Consider the following 18,855-nt stretch of genomic DNA (forward strand, 5'->3'; position numbering starts at 1 on the left):
TCGGGAGCTGTAGGCTCGAGGAGCCGCCCCGCGGAAGTAACAAAACACAACCACTGAGCGTTTTGGAATAGTTTAATGCGAATTTCCTCCCCCGGTTGGAATCTGTGTGTGAAACGGCTCCGCGCGGGTTCCGATCGCAGTGGCGGGCAGAGGAAAAGCACAACAAAATAAGTGGGGGGAGAAAAAAAGCTAAATAAATACATACACCATGTCGATATCTTCTCAACCATTGGCCTAGGAAGTCCCTTCATTTGGTTACAGCATGAGGCGTTATGGGTTTCAGCCAGCACGAATTTTTATCACTTTCAACTGAATTGTTTTACTGCCCTGGGCACATGTGGGTGCTTGGCATTGAAGGAGACCCCAAAGAGCCCTCAGAGAGCGGCCCCAGTGGGTCCACCCCAATCCCCATGTGAATGTACTGCCTATGAAACAAACCAGCCTGGAGAAGGGCGTCTAAAAAGCAGAGCAGGTATCTCACAGGCAGCAATACAAGGGTTTCTCCCTGCTCCCCCTCCACCCACAGCCCTATTCTAGGCAGTGTTTTTTATCCCTATTGGTTTGCCACAACCTCTCAGTGCTCATTCAACCCATTTCTATTGGTCTCAACCCCATTGCAGTGGGGTGCTTTGGTTTGCAATCTCAAATAATAGAAATACCGAATAATGATTTCCTCTAAGTACCAGAAAATAGTTCTTCTACAGCGATGGCTCAAACAAGCTGGATGCAAAGGGAGTTACCCAAATAATCACTAAGAAGAGGAATGAGGCCAAAGATCAGTGAGGCCTCCGGGTTGTTACCCCATCATCAGAGCTCCTGTAGATCTTAACATGGATAGAGCTGGGCTGATTCAGCAGTGAAGTCCCCCTGGCTGATCAACTTCTTGTCAGCCCTCCCTTTGCCTGGCTATGAATGCTCCCCTTAAACTGCGGTAACAGAAGAGAGGGAGGCTATTTTTCTTTTTTTATGTCTTCAGACTAATCCCAGAGATAAAGTATAATTAGTGGACCTTCATTAACTAACACAAAGCACCTATATTGCCATTGCTGCTGCTTTGAACTCTGTGATGTGTTTCCAAAGACTGCAAAGAGGTAAGGATTCAGATGATCTTCAGGCTCGTACTACTGAGTTTCACCTGGTATGACATGTAACTGTTATGACTCCTGGAGCCAGCTCCCTGATTGTTTATGTTTGGTATAGTATCCAGAAATGATTTTCTAGTGTCCAGTCCTGTATATGCTGTGGATATAAAAAAAGATTCCAGCTACCTGGAGAGAAAGCTTGTGACTTGCCTCCAAAGAGCTGGATTTCCAGTCCAAGAAAGCATTTCTGTAAAGCCAACCAAGCCGTGAAGGTTCAAGTAAATCGCATTTCCAAGACACAGCGGATGAAGAGCAGAATCAAAAATGAAGGCACAAAATCTCCTTCCAAATTCTACAGCAACATTCCTAGATATGACCCGCAGTATCAGAGAGGGAGATCTTCCAGCAGTGGAGTCTTAACATTGATTAAAAAAAATCAATATCCAAATAGCTTTGATCAATGCCTTAGAGACTCTCCGCAGCATTCCCTGTTTCCACTCCAAGTCAGCAGTGAGCAGGGCCAGGGAAATGTCTTTCCTGTGAAGCATGGCTCTAGGGGTCAATAAAAGACACTGCAATATAACGGGTTCCTTTGGTGGTTGGAAGACCTTCATGGTAGTGGGTGAGGCGTCCCGGATGCATGAGAGTCCACCCTTTCCGTGGAGCTCGAATTGAGCAGTTATAGCGCAAAAACCGGCAGCCTCCTCCCTGAGAGATACAGACCAAGAGACACATCAGCTTGGTTAAATCACCTAAGGGAAAGGGTCTCTGCCTTCTCTTGGCAGCTCTTCAGAAAGCGTGAGAAGGGAGCTGGGGAATCTGTTGTGCTCTAATGTGCTCAAAAAAACCCTAAAATAACCCAGTCATTAATCACAGCCTTCAGTGTGAAGAAGCCAAGTATCAATAAAGAAGACTGTGCCTGGAAGGCTGTGCTTCATCCCCAACATGCTGGCAAACTTACCTCATAGTCTATTCCAACCCTGTTCAGAGCAATGTTAATGGTAAAGGTGGAAGCATCATGATGGGGCATTAGAGAAGGCTGCTCATCAGGTTTGTAGCGGACCACAAAGGCTAGTTCAAACTGAGTCTGCAGGAGAGAAGAAAAAAGAGCATCTGTTACAGAGCTGTAGTAGCCTGTGGTTACCGAGCTGTGGGATAGGGTGTCATTTTTACATTACACCTCACTGCTAAGAAGAACCACAATAACGCAGGAAAATGTTATTGGAAAACTGTATTTTCTGATGCATTTACTTCAAGTCATAGTTCAGCATTAGTCCTCCGTACCGGGAAACAGTACGCACATTGCAAGAGCATTCTAGTAGTCTTTTCACACAGCTGCAATTGTAGCAGGTGCTGAGCTGACCATGAGTTTTGATGCCATGGTGTTACCTACCTTGGTATAATATCCTGGGTACAGTTTCTCTGTGATGGGTGCAATATAGTCCAGAAGAAACTTATACCATTCTCTTTCAAAGCCAATTTGGTTCATGTGGATATCAATAGTTGGGACATTCTCATATCCTCCTTGTATTCTACTGTCCTGAAATTGAACCATGAAAAAACCCATGAGGATGGGCATCTTGGACTTCACAAACAAAAAGCTTTTTTTTTTTTTTTTTTTTTTTTCTGGTAATTACCAATACATACGAAGTTTATTTATCAGGATTTTCAGGATGATAAGGTCATTTCAAACAATCATTAAACCCTGAAGGGCTGAAAATTGTCACTCTGGTGGATAGTACAAGGACTCAGAAAAGTTAACTAACGTTCAAAACCATGGAGTTAATTAAGAGGAAAATTAGCAGTATTGAGGCCAGCTTCCTGGTTTAGCTGCAGGATCTAAAGTCTTCCTAGATGAGGCACTACTGTCACCGAACATATATGGACAAAGTTGTCACCTGTAGATTAAATAGCTCTTACCGTATTGTCACCTGTGGACCACTTGCCATAATGCTCCATTTCTTCCACCAGCTCATCACAGGCAGTGTCAGTGAATATGGGGAACCAGTACACATCTGGGCAAGGCTGCAGAATGTGGACAGGTGAGAGCAGCAGAAATAAGGACAAGTGCTTGAGGCAAAAGGAATATGACTAAAGAGACTCTATATAGGGTCAGATTAAGTGGAAAGGAACTACAACATCAAGGATAGAAGTTTGTCTTCTGATTGATGTGTCCTACTTCCACTTTACAGAGCTGGATATGAACTTCTAGAATAATGATTTTGCTCTAAAAAAACTCTCAGGGTCCTGTTTCCTCTGCATGTGAAAGACTGCAAGGTCACACTGAACTGCTTATTCCAGAGAATGACAACAGTGATAACACAAGTGTTCTCCCATTTTGATGGATACAAGCAATGTTTTCTTACCATTTCTACCAATTTCCCTTTCAGAGCTGCTGTGTAGTTTTCATGGATGTACTTTTCTCTCCAGTCCTACAATTAAAAGATAAGGAAAACAGTCATTTCTGATAAGCCTGGTTAGAAGGGCAAAGTCACGCAGTGGTGCCACAGTACTTCACATGCTTTGAAAATCCAGATGTTACGAATCACACACAGTCTGGACCTTCCTTATTGGTGAAGCTGGCCATCAGATCTTCACATTCCACATAGCCTGCCAATTCTTCAGAGCAGGCAGGTTATCTCACCTCAGGGTTGCTGAATATTTGCCAGAGGTCATTGTGGAGGTGAGTTGTTTGGTAATTCTCCAGAGACAGTATGTGTCCAAACTGATGTCGATTTGTCAAGTACATGAAGACTCCCTGCAGAACAGAGGAAACAATCAAGTTTTGTTCCCACATCCCACATCTTTTGTGAGCAACTGTGAAATTAAAGCAGTGAACAATTTCCCAGTGATGATGGCTCTGCCCAAGCGTTCATCTGTTCCTTCTTTGCCTGTGGACTTTTCATTTAATTTTCATCCTGGATATGACAAACTTTGAAAGGTTATAGCCAGAGTTGGTAATTCTGTCCCTACCACCAGCCAGGGTTGAAAGCAGATCAGATGCTGTAAGATTTGGTTCTTTCTTCTTAACCCTGTTGTCCCTTTTTAGAGCAGCCCCAACTAGACCCAAGAACAAAAATGTTATCTGCATTTTGCAGTCCCTGGCTCTGTGTGGTTTCACAGCAAGACAGAAATCCTACACTGTTCCAAGCCTGCACAGGATTGAGTAATGCCGGTTCATCCTGCCCCATACCCCAACAGAGCTGAATGACTCAAAACCACTTAAATCTTGTCACCTCCACACTGGTGTGCAGTTCTCCCCCCTGCCAGAATCCCTCTCCTCAACTGACCTGATTCCGCACATTGTGGCAGAAAGCCATGTCAGCATCCAGCTTGCCACCGTGGAAGAGATCTCCCTCGTCAAGCTCCGATCGCAGGACTTTACCTTTCACCATGTAAACACTGCTGATGTAGGGAACATTCCAGAGCCCACTGAAATACAGGGGTAGGAGAGTTAAGATTTGAAAGAGCAATGAGGCAGGAACTGTTGGGCTCAGTGTGATGGAAGGCAGCACCATCATGTCAGCAAGGCTTGCTGAAATGAGCCAACTCAGAATGGGAGGGAGAAACCATGCCAACAGGAGTTGTCATTTCAGGAAAAATCATTTATATTGCCCAGAGCTTTTAAAGAGTAAAAATGCCAGGGCACTGTGAAAGCAATTGACTGATATTGTGTGTTTCTGCATGGGACAACATTAATGTCTTGAGTCTCTTCCCAGAGAGATCAACATAATTTTTCCTAATTATTTAAAAAAAACCTGAATCAGCTAAAAAGGCATAATCTGATTTCCAGCATTTATTGCCCCAAAAAAGGCCCCTCAAGAATATGAATGAACCAACAATTGTACTTTGTGAATATTCCATTCAACGATCACCTAGAGTATTATGAAGACAATCTGACAAAGATTAAACAGCTTTATAAGAGATTTTACAGACTAACTGTAATTCACAGGTGGAAAAACACATGAGTATGATGAAGTGATTTCAGCATAGTTAGGGTTCTCAACATCTTGCTCAACTCATAATAAAATCTGTCTGAAATCTGTGCTCAGGGAAGAACACTGAGCAGCTTTAAGCAAGGGTTCAGACTTACTTCCCTCTTCTGTGCCCCAAGGCAATTGTGTTCCCTGGTTTGATGATAATGTGCACCAGCTTTGTACTTGAGGGAGTGCATCAGTAAGAAACTTGCTCTATACTCACACCCTCCTCCTTTGAACAATATCCACATAATCTTCTGAGCGGGCATAATACCCATCAGGGCTCAGCGCTCCCCAGAAATTTGACCACAGCTTCTCATGACGACTCACCAGGGGGGCAATCACTGACCTGTGAGTGCAAAAGAAAAGGGATGTTACCACAGGAAGTGAAGGAAAAGATTTACAAACCACAAGATCCTGAGAGGCAGATTATCTTTCACTCGCAGCTTCTATTAACTACATTGGAATAAAATTCCACATAAGCAAGAGTAAATACATTTACAACCGCGTATCTAACTGCATCCAGCAGAAGGATTCTTGGAATCCAATTTATTCCAGTGACTACTTAAAGGCAAACTTGGGATGATTTACATCTGCTGCCTATAATTCAGTCCTTGCAACTGCAGCAAAAAAGGACCAAACAAAAGGCATACATCTGACATTTCATCTCCAGCACAGTTCACCTAGCAGCCTTACACGTCTCAGTGATAAAAGAGCAAACTGTATTCCTTTGTGAAAGATGGCCCTTAATGACTGCTCTGACCAATGAACTCACTTGTTCTGTTCAATGAGAATCCTTAGTGTCTCTGTGTTCTTCAGAACTACTTCAGCATCCAGACTAAAATAATAATCACAGTCAGGATCCTTTCTGCACAAATCCCTGTAGCCAGAGAATAAGAAAAGTCACATCAACATCCACCCAGAAAAGAGTAAGACAAGAGACAGAACAGTAGGACCTCGTACTCTAAGGGTCTTTGTCCAGGTGTTAGGAAAGTGAGTCTAACATAACAACCCAGAGAGCCAGCATAGTAAAAGGACATTAATTTCAGTAGCCAACAGCACACAGTGAAATGCAGTGAATATCAAACTTAGCCAAGCGTTTCCACAGCACAGACTGAGCGATTCCCATTTATGGTTGGCCCAATTCCAGGCCCGAGCTCAAATTCACATCTCCTGATCACTAGTTCTTACCTCTACTACTACACTCCTCTTCTTTGGAGATATGGGTGCATATTCTTATGTGTAGGACTGGGCATAAGGAATTTGATTTCTAAAACTGAAGGAATAGGGCAGATTTTTTTCCCTCAGTGTACAATGGGCATGGAGAATTAAGGCTAGGAAAACTGAAAGAAGAGAGTAACTGAAAGACATAAAACATCCACTTGACAGTGATGATCCTCAGAAAAACCCTAGTTTGGACACAGACTGATGCTGCTAGACATCATGCCTGGTCTGTTCACTTACATGCCCAAGTTACGCGCCTCAGCATTCTCCACCTCATCATCTGGTCCAATCACTTTCATAGCAAGATATTCTTTGCTGTGCTCCTTAACAAAAGAGTCCACTTGCATCGAGTGATGTTCTTCCTATGGAAGAGAAAAAAATAAGGAAAAGAAGGTGAGATGAACTCATCTCAGACTGTTCAACATCCTGTTCATGTGAATGTCAAAGCAGACAAGCAACAGCTCTTCCGATTTCCACATCTTTACAGCTGGATGCATCCATTATACAGGTGCCACTGCAGATGAGTACAGGGATTGCAAAGCCTGGCAGGGTAGTCAAAGGTTGCAAAGGTGACTAGAATATGGGAGGAAGTACACATTTTCCCAACATTTGCTAAGACTATCGCAGGCCAACTTTACTTACATGGTTGTGAATGAAGATTTGAATTCGTTGCTTTGGGTAATGGAGATTACGAAGCCGCAAGAAAAACTGGGAGAGAAACGGGGTGGGCTGCTTGATGAAAATACCGATCAGAATCATTGGCAGAGCTTCATCCTACATTCAGTGAGAAGAGACATCAGACACGTAAGATTCCATTGTAGTTGTAACGCCTGCCTTGAGAGCTTGGAATAGACATTAGCCTTACCTTAATACCTGTGAGGCTGCGCAGACCTTCGTCACACACAGTACAGCCAGTCTCAAATGTCCATATTTGAGGAATGTAGTTTCCCAAGTAGTTCAGCTGCAGCTGCAAAAGGGAATTTGTCATGTTAAACATTACAGGACAGAGGAAGATCTTTGCCTCTGTAGGTTTCAAAGATCACACTTCAGCAGAACTTCATTTCTGTTCTCCTTGGACTAACAAACCTGTAGTCGGACAGTCTCAGGGCCGAATCGCACATCAATCTTTGAACCAGACCCATCTTGCTGCTATGGACCTGGGACACTTATTGTCTCTTGGTGTAAATGTACACAGAGAAAGTCATTATATGGGAAGACAGCAACCTGATACAAATAAGTCTAAAGGGCTACTTTGGAACAAATACATATCAAATCTTCTTCTTAGGATACCCACTTACCTTGGTGGGTCCATTTCCATGAATTATTACAGGCAGAGTGTCATATAACAAGTTTCTTGCTCTCACTCGTGCATTTTCAAACTTCAGAACCACCTCATCTGGAAATGACATTGTCATCATATTATCAGAAGGCATTTATAAAAATTAGCAGCACCATACCCCATTTCTACATAACAATTGCTGAAAGATGATAGCATAGACCTGGATTCTGTGAAGCTGGACAAAGAATGTAGCTCACTGGGCTGATGATCATGCCTTCTACTGGGAAGCCACATTTTAACAGTCTTTCAAAACTGGCACTGACAAACTCCAAAGTAAGGAACAGCTACTGATGACCAGGGAGGATTCAGAGCCTTCTCACCTCTGCACACTCTGCACCTGCTGCCTTCAACCCAGACAGAATTCTGTCCTCCTGGAAGTTATCACTCAAGGTATCTCCTCAATGCAATCACACAAAATTCTTTGGAAAACAGGCTAAGCACAGATCCAAGGTCTAGTCTTGCTGTTATCAAGAGCACAGAAGCAAAAAAAATAACACTGTCATTTTTCACCTGACTGAAATAAAGATGGACTGGTGCAAGATAATAAACTCAAAACATTTGGCAGTAATCTCAGTATAGTAAGTTAATCCCTTTGACAGGGACTGGCAAAATCAATCAGCTGATCAGAAGCCTGTTACGGGTCAAATGCACACACACAGGCTGTATCTGGCTTCATCTCACCTTTTATGGCATTCCAGACATTGTTCTGAAGCAGAAAGACAAGGCAAGCCCTAGGCAGTGCTACGTGTTGTTACTTGCAGCGAAGTGCCTCCCATTTTCAATCTCTAAGGCTAATGTAATCCGACATGCTAAGAGATCAAAGTGGCAAGGAGATGTAAGATGGACAACTTGACCTGCATTCCCCAAGTGAAAAGGGAAGTGCAGTGAGAACCTAGTTGGTCGCAATGGAATTGCAAATTAATTCCAGAACTCTGCAGAGGCTTTTTGCTGAGGCTTGTTCTGCAGGGACAGGAATTTCTGAAATTTAATCCCTTCAGCCACAAGACAAATTTATTTCTGGTGTCAGCACACAGTTGCATTCCAAGGAGCAATGAGCTTCCTCCCATCTCACCTAATGCTCCATTTAGGTTTTGGAAGATCCGACTTCTATGGTCTAGACTGATGTTGATATTTTCCTTTAAAAGAATGAGATGCATAAACTTAATTAGAACACAAGCAGTCATCTGTTCTTCACATGTGAAAAACTTTATGCTGAACAAAGATATATCATATTTCTATAATCATTTCCATACTTCCCAAGCTTGAAGCCTGAAACATCCCCAGATCATCTTTACTTTCAGTTGAAACTGAGAAAATTCACCATTTTTGAGAGCAGCTTTCACACAATATATTCAGCAAAACCATACAAATAAACACTTTGAATACTAATCTGGGTGTGTCTATAACAATATGCAGCATATTGCAGGTACACTTGCAGCACGGTCACATAAAATCCACGTGTAATATGCAGGAATGCCAAGATAACAAAAACATTTGCTGTCTAGACAGTTTCTTGCCATCTATCCACAGGGCCAGCGTCACCTCGGGTAAGGGCTCAGGTACCACTGTCAAACCAGAACATAAGGGTGCAAGCCCAGCTTGAGCAATCTTTGTTTTACCCCCTGCTACAAATCACACTTTGACTAGATTTTTGTTGGACTGAAAAACCCATCTCTGACTTAGCGGAGCTCAGTGTCCCTCCAGGCATTTATAAAGTCTGATTACTGGAAAGGACAGCAGGGTGCTAACATCCGCTGTCTTGAATGCCAAGTTAGTGGAATTACTCAGCCTTTGTATGGCATAGGGCCAGAAATGCAGATGAGAATATTAAAGGGACTGCTGAACGGTTCACGTTAAAATGTCATGAGTCACATTCAGATTTGGGGAGGTAAAAAAGTACAACTACTCCAGCTGATCTAAAAGCACTTTCTTATTTCTAAAGATTCCTCCTGACTTCACTGTTACAGTTTCACTTCTCAATTCCCATGCATTTGTGACTTCCCTCAGTAACAGCTGGCACTGCATAACGCAGAGCAAGGACAACAGAAACTAAAGTCAGGACACAGGGCTATTCCTTTCAAAGCTTTTCCACGGGTGTAGTTGCTATAATGCAAATTTTTGTAAGGAAAACAGATAACCAGACATCCTACTAGCCTCTTCCATGTAATAATGTCAAAGCAATAATTCTGGGGCAACGTGCACCTGACTGACTTCTTTTAAAATCAACAGGGATACCACACTGGAAAAGCTTAACTACACATACTCTTTTTTCTGGATCCAAAAAGATCTTCGTGTAGAAGAGCTGGTCACTGTCATCATCCTTTCCTTTCCACTCCTCTACAAGTTTTTTCAGGTTTGGAGCATAACCTATGAAGCCTGCAGGAACAAAAATGGAGAGGTACTTCAACCCAGCTAACCAGAAAAAGTTGAGGACTTCTGAATACCACACTCTCACTTTTTCCATACACAACTCTCATTCCACCCTGTGATGCAGCAGAGCTACACCAGCTTTCAGCAGAAAGTGTGTACAGACCACCCTTCCCGACAGTCCCCTGAAGTTAAACCAGGACCAAACAGAAAAGCCCAGATAGCTATCTCCTGAATAGCACCTCACGGCAAAACAAAGACAGTGAGCAGCTTCCTATGCTTCAGATATAATTCATAGCCGTGTCCCCTCCTGCAAGTAAAAGGCATCAGCACTGTTAGGCATACCACTGTGGGTAATTATGCCCTGGTTTCAGTTCCCACCATCTTCCACAGAGATGCTTTCCACATTTGATTCCTTGATACTTCTCCTGAAAGCTTTCTAATGCAAGGGCAAAGCTAAGAGTGATTTTTGGCCGAAAGAAGGTTCTGATTCTTACCTCCAGAACCCAGGAAGCGCTTTCCATCTCGCACCGGAGGGTACTTGGCTTCCAACTTTCTGTCAGGATAGATGTAATTCTCTGCTGAGAAGACCACCTTGCTCTTGGCTTGTTTGAACTTCTTCAGCAGTTCCGTGGGGCCCGATGCAAAGAGTACATCATAGCTAGAATAAAAGACAAACAAAGAAAGGGACAGAAAGGAATGGAATTAGAAAAACATGCCAGTACAAAAGCTTCTAGAAACAATTTATCAGGAATCTCCTTCTAGTTCTGTTTCACAGTATTATATTTTTGTTGTAATTACAGATAATTAAATTGAAGTCTCATTCATACAGGGGAAGATGTTACTTTCCACTGGAGAAGATTCCACAATATCTTGGGGTAACTTATGCCCATGCTTACAAAGTTTTCACTGACAATAAAACCAAAACTTCCAAGTCACAGAACATGCAGATCTCTTCTTCTCTTCCGCAGTTTGCAACTGTGAAACCCTGGTGCCCTCACTCATTAAGATTTATTCTGCCATTCCTTTATACCCACACTCCTTTCTAAACTAAACAAACCCATAGGTTATGCTTTTTAAATCCTTTGGCATCCTGCCATTCTCTATGGAGTTCTGCAAATCTTCAAGAGGGAGCTATAGTAGACAACAGTCACTGCATGCTGGACTCCAGCTGCTCTCTCTTCAGTACTGAATAGGACTCACTAATTTCCAAGCAACACCCACAGAATGAGACTTGAGTTTTCTGCAAGAGGATTTGCAAACTACAAACCCACTCTTGGTGAGTAAAAACATTCCGAATTCCAGAGATGAATCATTCTCAACCTCTAAATGCACATAGACACTCAGAGCTGAAAAGATGATCTCCCTGCCACGGGAGCTGGAGACAGATACCAGTATTCCTGCCCTGCCTGGTGCTGGGCACAGGAAAAGACACTGAGACTACAGACCATTCTTTTCCCTTTCCACATATCTCTGGCAGACTAATCCCTGGCTCTCAGGACTCACCCTATAAAAAAAAAAAACAATTCCACTAAAGGAATCCAGAGAAATTGCCCATTCTCTGGAAATAGGAGCAGCCAAATTCCACCCTGGCAGAAAAGCAGGTATAATACTATCATATTTTGTATTATACAGAAGTTGGGATCAGCCCTTTTTGGTCAGACCCTCCCAACTGCCACGAATGCAGCTCTGAGCAACTCCCAGGTGACTGCAAAGAATTCAGGGGGATAAAACACAGGTCTGCACACATCTTCCAGAAGCAATCTACTTCACAGTTAATTTCTTCTGTCCAAACAATCTGATTCATTTAATGACAAATAATTTCTGATCCATTACCTTTCAATGAAAAGGATGACCAAGTCTTCCTTATCTGCATGCTGCTTCAAAGCTGATTTCAAGAGACGGACCTTCTGCCCACCTCCCGCTGGCTTCTTGTCATCTCCACCCTTCCACTCCTCATCCAGCCCAAGCACCTAAGGATGACAGACACAGGGTATACTCAACAGGCCGTTTTCCCAGCAAGGATCACAAGAAAGAACACAAATTCATAGCCCCACTCGTCCTGTTAAAGCCCAGCACAAAACCAGGAGCGCCAGGGCAGACAGACTAGGCATACATGTCAGCCTTTGAACTACTCTCTGGGATGGACAGTCAGAATAACATGCAGCACAGTAACAGAGAACTTTCAGCAACAGGGATGGGAGCATTCTAGTCTGTACCGTGCTTCCAAAATGTAATAGAAAAGTGCCATGGAGCTCCATTGAGCAGGCGTTATAGACCTCATCTCAAGCCACCACTGGGGATGGAATAAGAAAGACTGCTGCATAAACATCCACAGTGACAGTATTTTTCAGCTGAGTAGATATGTCCACTCTTAAGATTTGTTTGTTTTGTGGCCAAGTCTTATCCACCCCACGCTCTTAGGAGTGCCCACTTCAAAACTCGCTTTGACCAACCACCACTGAGGCTGCTCGCCATCACCTGGATTTTGTAGTTGAAGAATTGGGCTGATCTTCTAAAGCGTCGAAATCCCTCGGTCTGCTTGGTGGCAACAGTCAGAACCAGCAGGTTTTCTGCATGCAGGAGAAAACACAGGATACACATAATCAACTTGCATTGTTTTCAAAACTTGTTGTTCCATACTTTAACAAAAATGCTTTACTCTCATGACACTGAGCTATGGTAGGGATCATTAGTCTTAAATGCACTTCACAGCTTTGACAATAGGAAGTCAACAGGAGTACAATCCAACCACTGGACTTTCCCAGCATCATACTTTAAGCTGGTTGTGAATCCAGCAATAGAATCCAGGAGTCCCAACCTATGCTCTGTCACTGCTGTTGGTGGACAAAGGTTATGTCTGCTCTGTAAAACACGGATAGCTGCCCAGTTCCATTTCAAAATAGGCAAGGGAGGTAGCCTAGCTGTGGAGCTACCACATCCTGCTGAGAAGCAAACAGCTTGCTTACACCTCACCCAATTATCTCTACCCTGTACAACGCTAAGCGCTATAGGTGTCCTCACTGCCCACAAAGCTTCGGCCCCAGAAAGAAAACAGCTTCAAATCCTTCTTATTTGCTGCCTGGATTTTCTTGGCAGCAACTCCTATCAGACCCAGAGAGAGGGAAAAAAAAGAAAGCATGGATGTAGCTATTGTTTTACTGGAGGAACAAAGTATCGTGGGGGACAGAACATGGCAAAGGTACCCAGAAATGTCAGCATTTGATGGAACAACTCCAAACTAGCTGCAGTGCAAGCAAGACTGTTTTTCTGCCTTTGTATTTGTGCAGCTCATGATCAGAACTTGATCCTGAGTATAAAAGGGGAGATGGTATAAAGACACAGTTTCACTGCCTGAGTAATGAGATGGAAAAAGAAAATGTAATGCATGGAGTGGGGTTTTTGGAGTGAGCTGCTTTGGAAATCCAAAATTCTATTCTTTCACAGAGAATTTGGAGGAAAAAAAGTAGAACCACTGAAAGACGCCCACTTGGAAGTCACCTATTTAATGCAACTGGCTTCCTGTCCCCACGGAGCTGATTTGATGTCAGTCAGCATTGACAGAACCAAGATTCTGCTGAGTGTCACCGTTCCCCCTCTGTGGCTGCTCCAGTTTCCTACTGCACTCCAGAGGCATTTTCCAGACTTTTTTCAGACGTATATAAAATGAATTTAGTTCCGCCATTGCTTTCATCTACATTCTCCTCCCAAATTTGTTTCTCATTTCCAGTCCCTTAGAAATAACAAAGCTAAATCCTAAGGTTCTCTTCCAAAAGTTTCTCCAGTGTACCACTGAAATACCAGTTTTATGCGGAGGCCCTCATTTCTTAATTGTAATGATTAAATGCTATATTTCATCTTAATACTTTTACTTAAGCAGGAATTTGTATAGGTTCTGGCAACAGTGTTTAAATATGAACCCTGACCATCTGATTTTAACATCAGAGAATACTAGGAAAACCTGAAATTCTGTTTTCTTGGCTTGAGCAGGCTTCTCTTGGAATAATGATCTTTTTCAATGGATCTACCAGATGAATCCTCCTAGCGCACCCAAACTGATACTGACTGACCTTAGAGAGGAAGGATCCACGAGGGGTCCCAGACAGACCTGACAAAGTCAGCAGAAGTTAAAAATAAGGTAGAAACTGCAGATTAGGATGAAAGAGAGTAGTCCCAAAGAAATTCCTAAAACCTTTTACCTGCATCAGAACACGGAGAGACCGAGAACAGTCAACAATGAGGTCAGATCTAACTGCATCTCTTTAGTCGTCTATGCACAAAGGGAGTGATAAACAAAAGAAAATGAATCCTGCATAAGCACAACTTGAAAGGCAGATTTTTAGCTCTATGAAGTGCATTCTTAATTCAGCTCCTGCAGCATGCTGCAGTTCTTTGTGCCCCGTTCAGACAGAGGGTACAAATAAATGAGTAAAATATGTATTTCCTCAGGGAATGTGTTAAAGCCATTACTGTTTCTAGCTACATGATGGCATGAAGAAAACCATGGCAGCTTTACTAGCTCTGAGCTTGCAGTTTCTGAGAAAATCTCTCATACTGCCAATGAGGAGGTGGGCAAAGGCAGGCTTGTCAAAAAGGAATGTCAAGACAAACATCAGACCTGAAAGGAGAGGAGAAAGCATATCACGGGGATAGAAGAAAAGAGCCCGACTGCCACGTAATTAGTTTGGCCTAAATGCTCAGGTATTTCCAATTAAATAAACTAACAATGTATTTTTTGTGCCACCACACGAGATAGCAACCAACTGCTTATATGTTGTTCAACACCAGTGCCAAAAGTTTGCTGGAGCTGAAGCTGGAGCAGAAAGCTCCCCTGGATGCACAGGAAGCGGTGTCGTATTTCTAAGGCAGAAAAGGTTTTTGCTGTGCAGCATGTGAAGCCACTGGTGCATGGAGAGCCAGCACAGAGACTGCTACCCTCGGCATCTGAGCTCCTAGTTACATATGCCCTTCTCCTTGCTATTCTGTGGGGGTAGGACTCGAAGAGACATTCAGTTCAGTTTCTCTTCTGAGCAATCCCTGCAGTAGAGAAAGCTTTCCATCCCAAGAGACATTCCTTCAGCCCAGTGTTTGAAGCGCTGTGCTGAGCTATGCCGCCTCCACTCTTACTCCCTTAACCCTTTTTTCTCTTTCCTAATGATTTTGTTCAACACTGGCGCAGCTGTCCAGAGACAGAGCAGGAAGCCCTTTTCATTCTACCATCACGTGGAGGAACTTTTAAACCTCCAAAAAGCAGTCTCGTGCTTCCCTGTTTTCCACACAACAGTTAATTTTCACACCCACAAGTGGCACCTATTCTGTTAAGCTGCACCCAATGACTCTTCAGGCCACGCTGACAATTAGAAATACATTTAATAATGGTACAACTGCAAAATACAAACACAGTGTGGTTCAATGAAGGACGTGCTGGACTAGGAACCAGGGCAGCTGGACTGTACCACTCTGCAACAAGGAATCAGTCTTGCTGTCCCTCTACTTTGCCATCTGTAAAAGGATAATAAAGGGCATTTAACACTTCTGTTGTTTGAGCGCTACAGATGCCAACCATTCTAAAGGAACAAAGTCTCAGTAAGGAAAGTCTGCTATCAACACCACCGTGAAATGATTGGGGTGTGCTTCTGAGTTTTACAAGCTTAGCAAAAATCAGCGACGAGTTCAGCAACAAGAAATTGTACAGTTGTTTATTTCTGCCGACTCTACAGGGAGAGCACAGCTGCAGTTCAGGACATGGAATGAATTTATCCCCAGGCTACGCTTCATGAAAGCTCATTGTGCAGCTTCCTGTAAAGATGGTATCCGAGAAAATACTTTTAATACTGGGACCAAATAGAAAAAGCAAGTGCACAATTTAATTAAATATCCATTTCCCAAAGTTTTTAGGTAACAATCCAACTGAAAACTACAAATAACTAAGCCTGAAGCTTCTGAAGAGATTTAAAAGAACTTACAAGGGAGAAGATAGGTAACACTATTCTCACATTGCTCTGGGGAAGCTGAGGCACAGACACGGTAAGGCTTTTTTTCTGAACCTATCAGAAAACAAGAAATTCCAACTCTCTCTTCCTAAACAACACACCTCACTGTCTATTCCCAGCACCCCATTTTAATATCAGTGTGTTCCAAGAACTTGCTAAAAGCCCAGATGATGTGAGGTGCGTAGGGAAAGCAGGATGACACCGGGACTCATTTCCCCCTTGTATTTGTCTAACATTTATCCTAACTGCTGCAGTGACACTGCTTGCATTGTGCTGGTACAGCTACGGCACTCCCAGCACTCCACAGGTACATGTTAACCACAGTAAAGGAAATATTCTAGGTAACAAGATGAAATCTCCTCTTCGTTGCCACTTCTCTAATGAAGACAGAGATAATTATCCAAACATTTTGGCAGAGTGACAATGTGTGAATCTCTTTGTCAGCATGCCTGACACTCAATGGCTTCCCTAATTCCCTACTGTTGTACCAATTACTCCTCGGAGCGTGTACCAGGGATACATGCAGAGATACAAGGATGTTTTAGGAGCACCATGGATCTCAGGGTGAGATCTCAGCGTTCTCATGACCAGTCTGGGATCAAACACTATTACCTAATTTTTGACCTGTGTAAGCTCAAAGGCAGGAAGGCTGACCCAGCTGGGATGCAGCCATGGGACTTTATCAGCACGAAATGTTATCCAAGGCTCTCCTCACACAACTGTGAGCAGCCAGTGCCTGTCTGATAACTGAGGCACCCAGGAAGCATGTGCACAGCGCACCCACCGTAGCTCGTGCACCAGCTCAGGGCTCAGCAGAAGGCTCTGAGTGCCACTCAGGAGCTCAGATAATGCAGTGCGCATTGGCCCCGGGTCGGGCAATGCCTCTGAGTTGCCCTGGGAAGCTATGGGAGGTAGCGGCACCACCAGCAAGGCTGCCCCGCCACCAACCCGGCCTCCAGCTCCCCGTGCAACCCGCTCCGACCCGCAGGCCCCCCCGACCCCCTTACCTTCCTGCTTGGAGCCGCTGCCACCCTGCACCCCGAGCAGCGGCAGCACCACCCAGGGCAGCAGCACCGCCGGGGGCACCATGGAGGCGACTTCCCCGCCTGAATCCCACTCCGGGAACCGATACCGACTGCGGGCGCTGCCTACGGGACGGCTTCGGGCGCTGCCCCGCTCCGCAGAGACCCGGCGGACGGCGGCTCCAGAAACCTCCGGGGCTGCCGGAGCCTTTGCCACGCACCAGACCCGCCCGGCGGGGACGGGTGGAGGGGGGGGGGAAGCGGCTCCTCCTCCCTGCTCCGGCCCCCGCAAGAGGCGCGGAGGCAGCTGGGCCGGAGCCGGGAGAGGCAGCAGGAAGCGCTGGGGCCGAGGGCTGTGCGAGGCGAGAGCGGTGCCTGCCTCTGCCGGCAGCGCTGCGGGTCGGGTCGTGCAGCCGCGCTGACTTCACGTGGGGTGCGGAGTCGGGCGGGGGTGCGCGGGGCGCTGCTCAGCCGTGCGGCAACCAAGTGCAGAAGCGTTAATTAAACGCGTTCAGCCACCGCGGGTGAGCTGATGCTCCGGCCGGCTTCAGTCTGTGCTGGGCTGAGCTTGACACAGCCATCAAGCGTTAAAAAATGCACAGCAGAAATTAAGCACAGCTCGGGGCACTGGAAGCCGTTACTAAATGCCTTCTTTTCGTCTGGTATCTCATCTGTTTCCTTCTGGAATATAAAATCTGCTGCCGTGATTTGCTATGCTGCTTTTCTGCAGCTACATTTACTTCCTTCTCTTACATTTCACTGTCCTGGTGCTGGGATTTCTTGTTCCGTCCCCGATGATTTACCCACACTTCATTTTCTAGCTTGTTTTGCTCAACTTTGAGAGTAGGCAAAATGAACCTACCTTATAAAGTTATAATTTTCTTTAAAAGAAATGGGTTTATGGTCATTTTTATGTTGCGGTGAATGTATGGCTCAGTGCAGGGGAACCCTGCTGTGCTGTGAGCCCTCGGGTGACACATTTTTTCTGCTGAAGCAAACAGAGATGACAGAGCTGTATTTAAATAAAGCCAACTTCTCTTCCACTGCTGAAACATCCCGAAATCACTTACTTCCTTTACTGGGAGGTGCAAACGAGAATATCTCATCATTAAAACAACAAGTTGTGGTATATTGTTGAAGCCATCACTGAAAGATGCCCTGGCTCCAGCCACACTGGAGGCTGCTCCATGGGACACAGGTTACAGTATCAGGGAGAAAGCACCAGCACCACTGTGTTCAGCAGAGGCACAAAAAGTGATGGGTGTGTGCTGAGATGGCGGGTTGAGATAAAAAAGGAAATGCAATACACATCAGCTGGACTCGGGGTATGGAATACACACTGGAAAGAGACATAGAGAAGCGTAAGAGCCTTTGGGCTCTCAGTTAGAAGGGGCACACTGCAGCTGTTATTCTCCATGCTTCCTCGCAAAGAATAACCGTTTGTATTTATTTGCTCACTGGGAATGCTCTTGATTGTTTTCCAAGCACTCTTGTTTCCACTCCCTCTCCCCACAGTAGGAATTCCCTCCTAATTGCCAGGCAAACACAGCAGTTCTGAAGCTCCAATGATGAACTGCAATGATGAACCCAAGGAAATATCAGTTCTCCATAAGATGGTGATTTCAAGAAACTTCATTTTTCAATGCTGCCAGTTTCACCAACTGAATAAAAACAAATCACTTTCACTTTAGATTTTGGCTGTACTTAGGCAGCCCTGAAAAAGATCTTGATAAATCTTCAGCATTCTCTACAATTTAAGGTGGGAGCCACAGCAGAGGTGTTCAGCTCTCACCTTCAAAGCTCAAAGTGCTGCAATTCAGGCTATGGAGTTGTAGGAATATTAAGTTTCTC

The 18,855-nt window shown here is 44.4% G+C and overlaps 1 protein-coding gene across 1 annotated transcript; it reads right to left on the reverse strand.

The window, feature by feature from the left end:
- Positions 1-54: 54 nt before the first annotated feature.
- Positions 55-17,245, reverse strand: PLOD1 (procollagen-lysine, 2-oxoglutarate 5-dioxygenase 1). Its single transcript, NM_001005618.2, has 19 exons — positions 16,990-17,245; positions 12,471-12,562; positions 11,826-11,962; positions 10,487-10,650; positions 9,886-9,998; positions 8,695-8,758; positions 7,582-7,679; positions 7,149-7,250; positions 6,926-7,057; positions 6,524-6,645; positions 5,835-5,939; positions 5,283-5,408; positions 4,373-4,514; positions 3,727-3,840; positions 3,449-3,514; positions 3,003-3,107; positions 2,476-2,622; positions 2,044-2,169; positions 55-1,790 (listed from the first exon to the last, which is right to left on the reverse strand). The coding sequence occupies exons 1-19, from the start codon at positions 17,069-17,071 to the stop codon at positions 1,635-1,637; spliced, it is 2,193 nt and encodes a 730-aa protein (NP_001005618.2). The 5' UTR covers positions 17,072-17,245; the 3' UTR covers positions 55-1,634.
- Between the last annotated feature and the right edge of the window lie 1,610 nt (positions 17,246-18,855).

The sequence above is a fragment of the Gallus gallus genome, chromosome 21 (assembly GCF_016699485.2).
Source record: "Gallus gallus isolate bGalGal1 chromosome 21, bGalGal1.mat.broiler.GRCg7b, whole genome shotgun sequence".
Classification (NCBI taxonomy): domain Eukaryota; kingdom Metazoa; phylum Chordata; class Aves; order Galliformes; family Phasianidae; genus Gallus; species Gallus gallus.

Coding starts and splice junctions, on each gene's coding strand:
- PLOD1 (NM_001005618.2), bottom strand. CDS start 17,071: ATGGTGCCCCCGGCGGTGCTGCTGCCCTGGGTGGTGCTGCCGCTGCTC. Junction 7,680..8,694: donor AAACCTAAATGGAGCATTAG/GTGAGATGGGAG, acceptor TGTCATTTCCAG/ATGAGGTGGTTCTGAAGTTT. Junction 5,940..6,523: donor GAGGCGCGTAACTTGGGCAT/GTAAGTGAACAG, acceptor CTCTGGCTACAG/GGATTTGTGCAGAAAGGATC.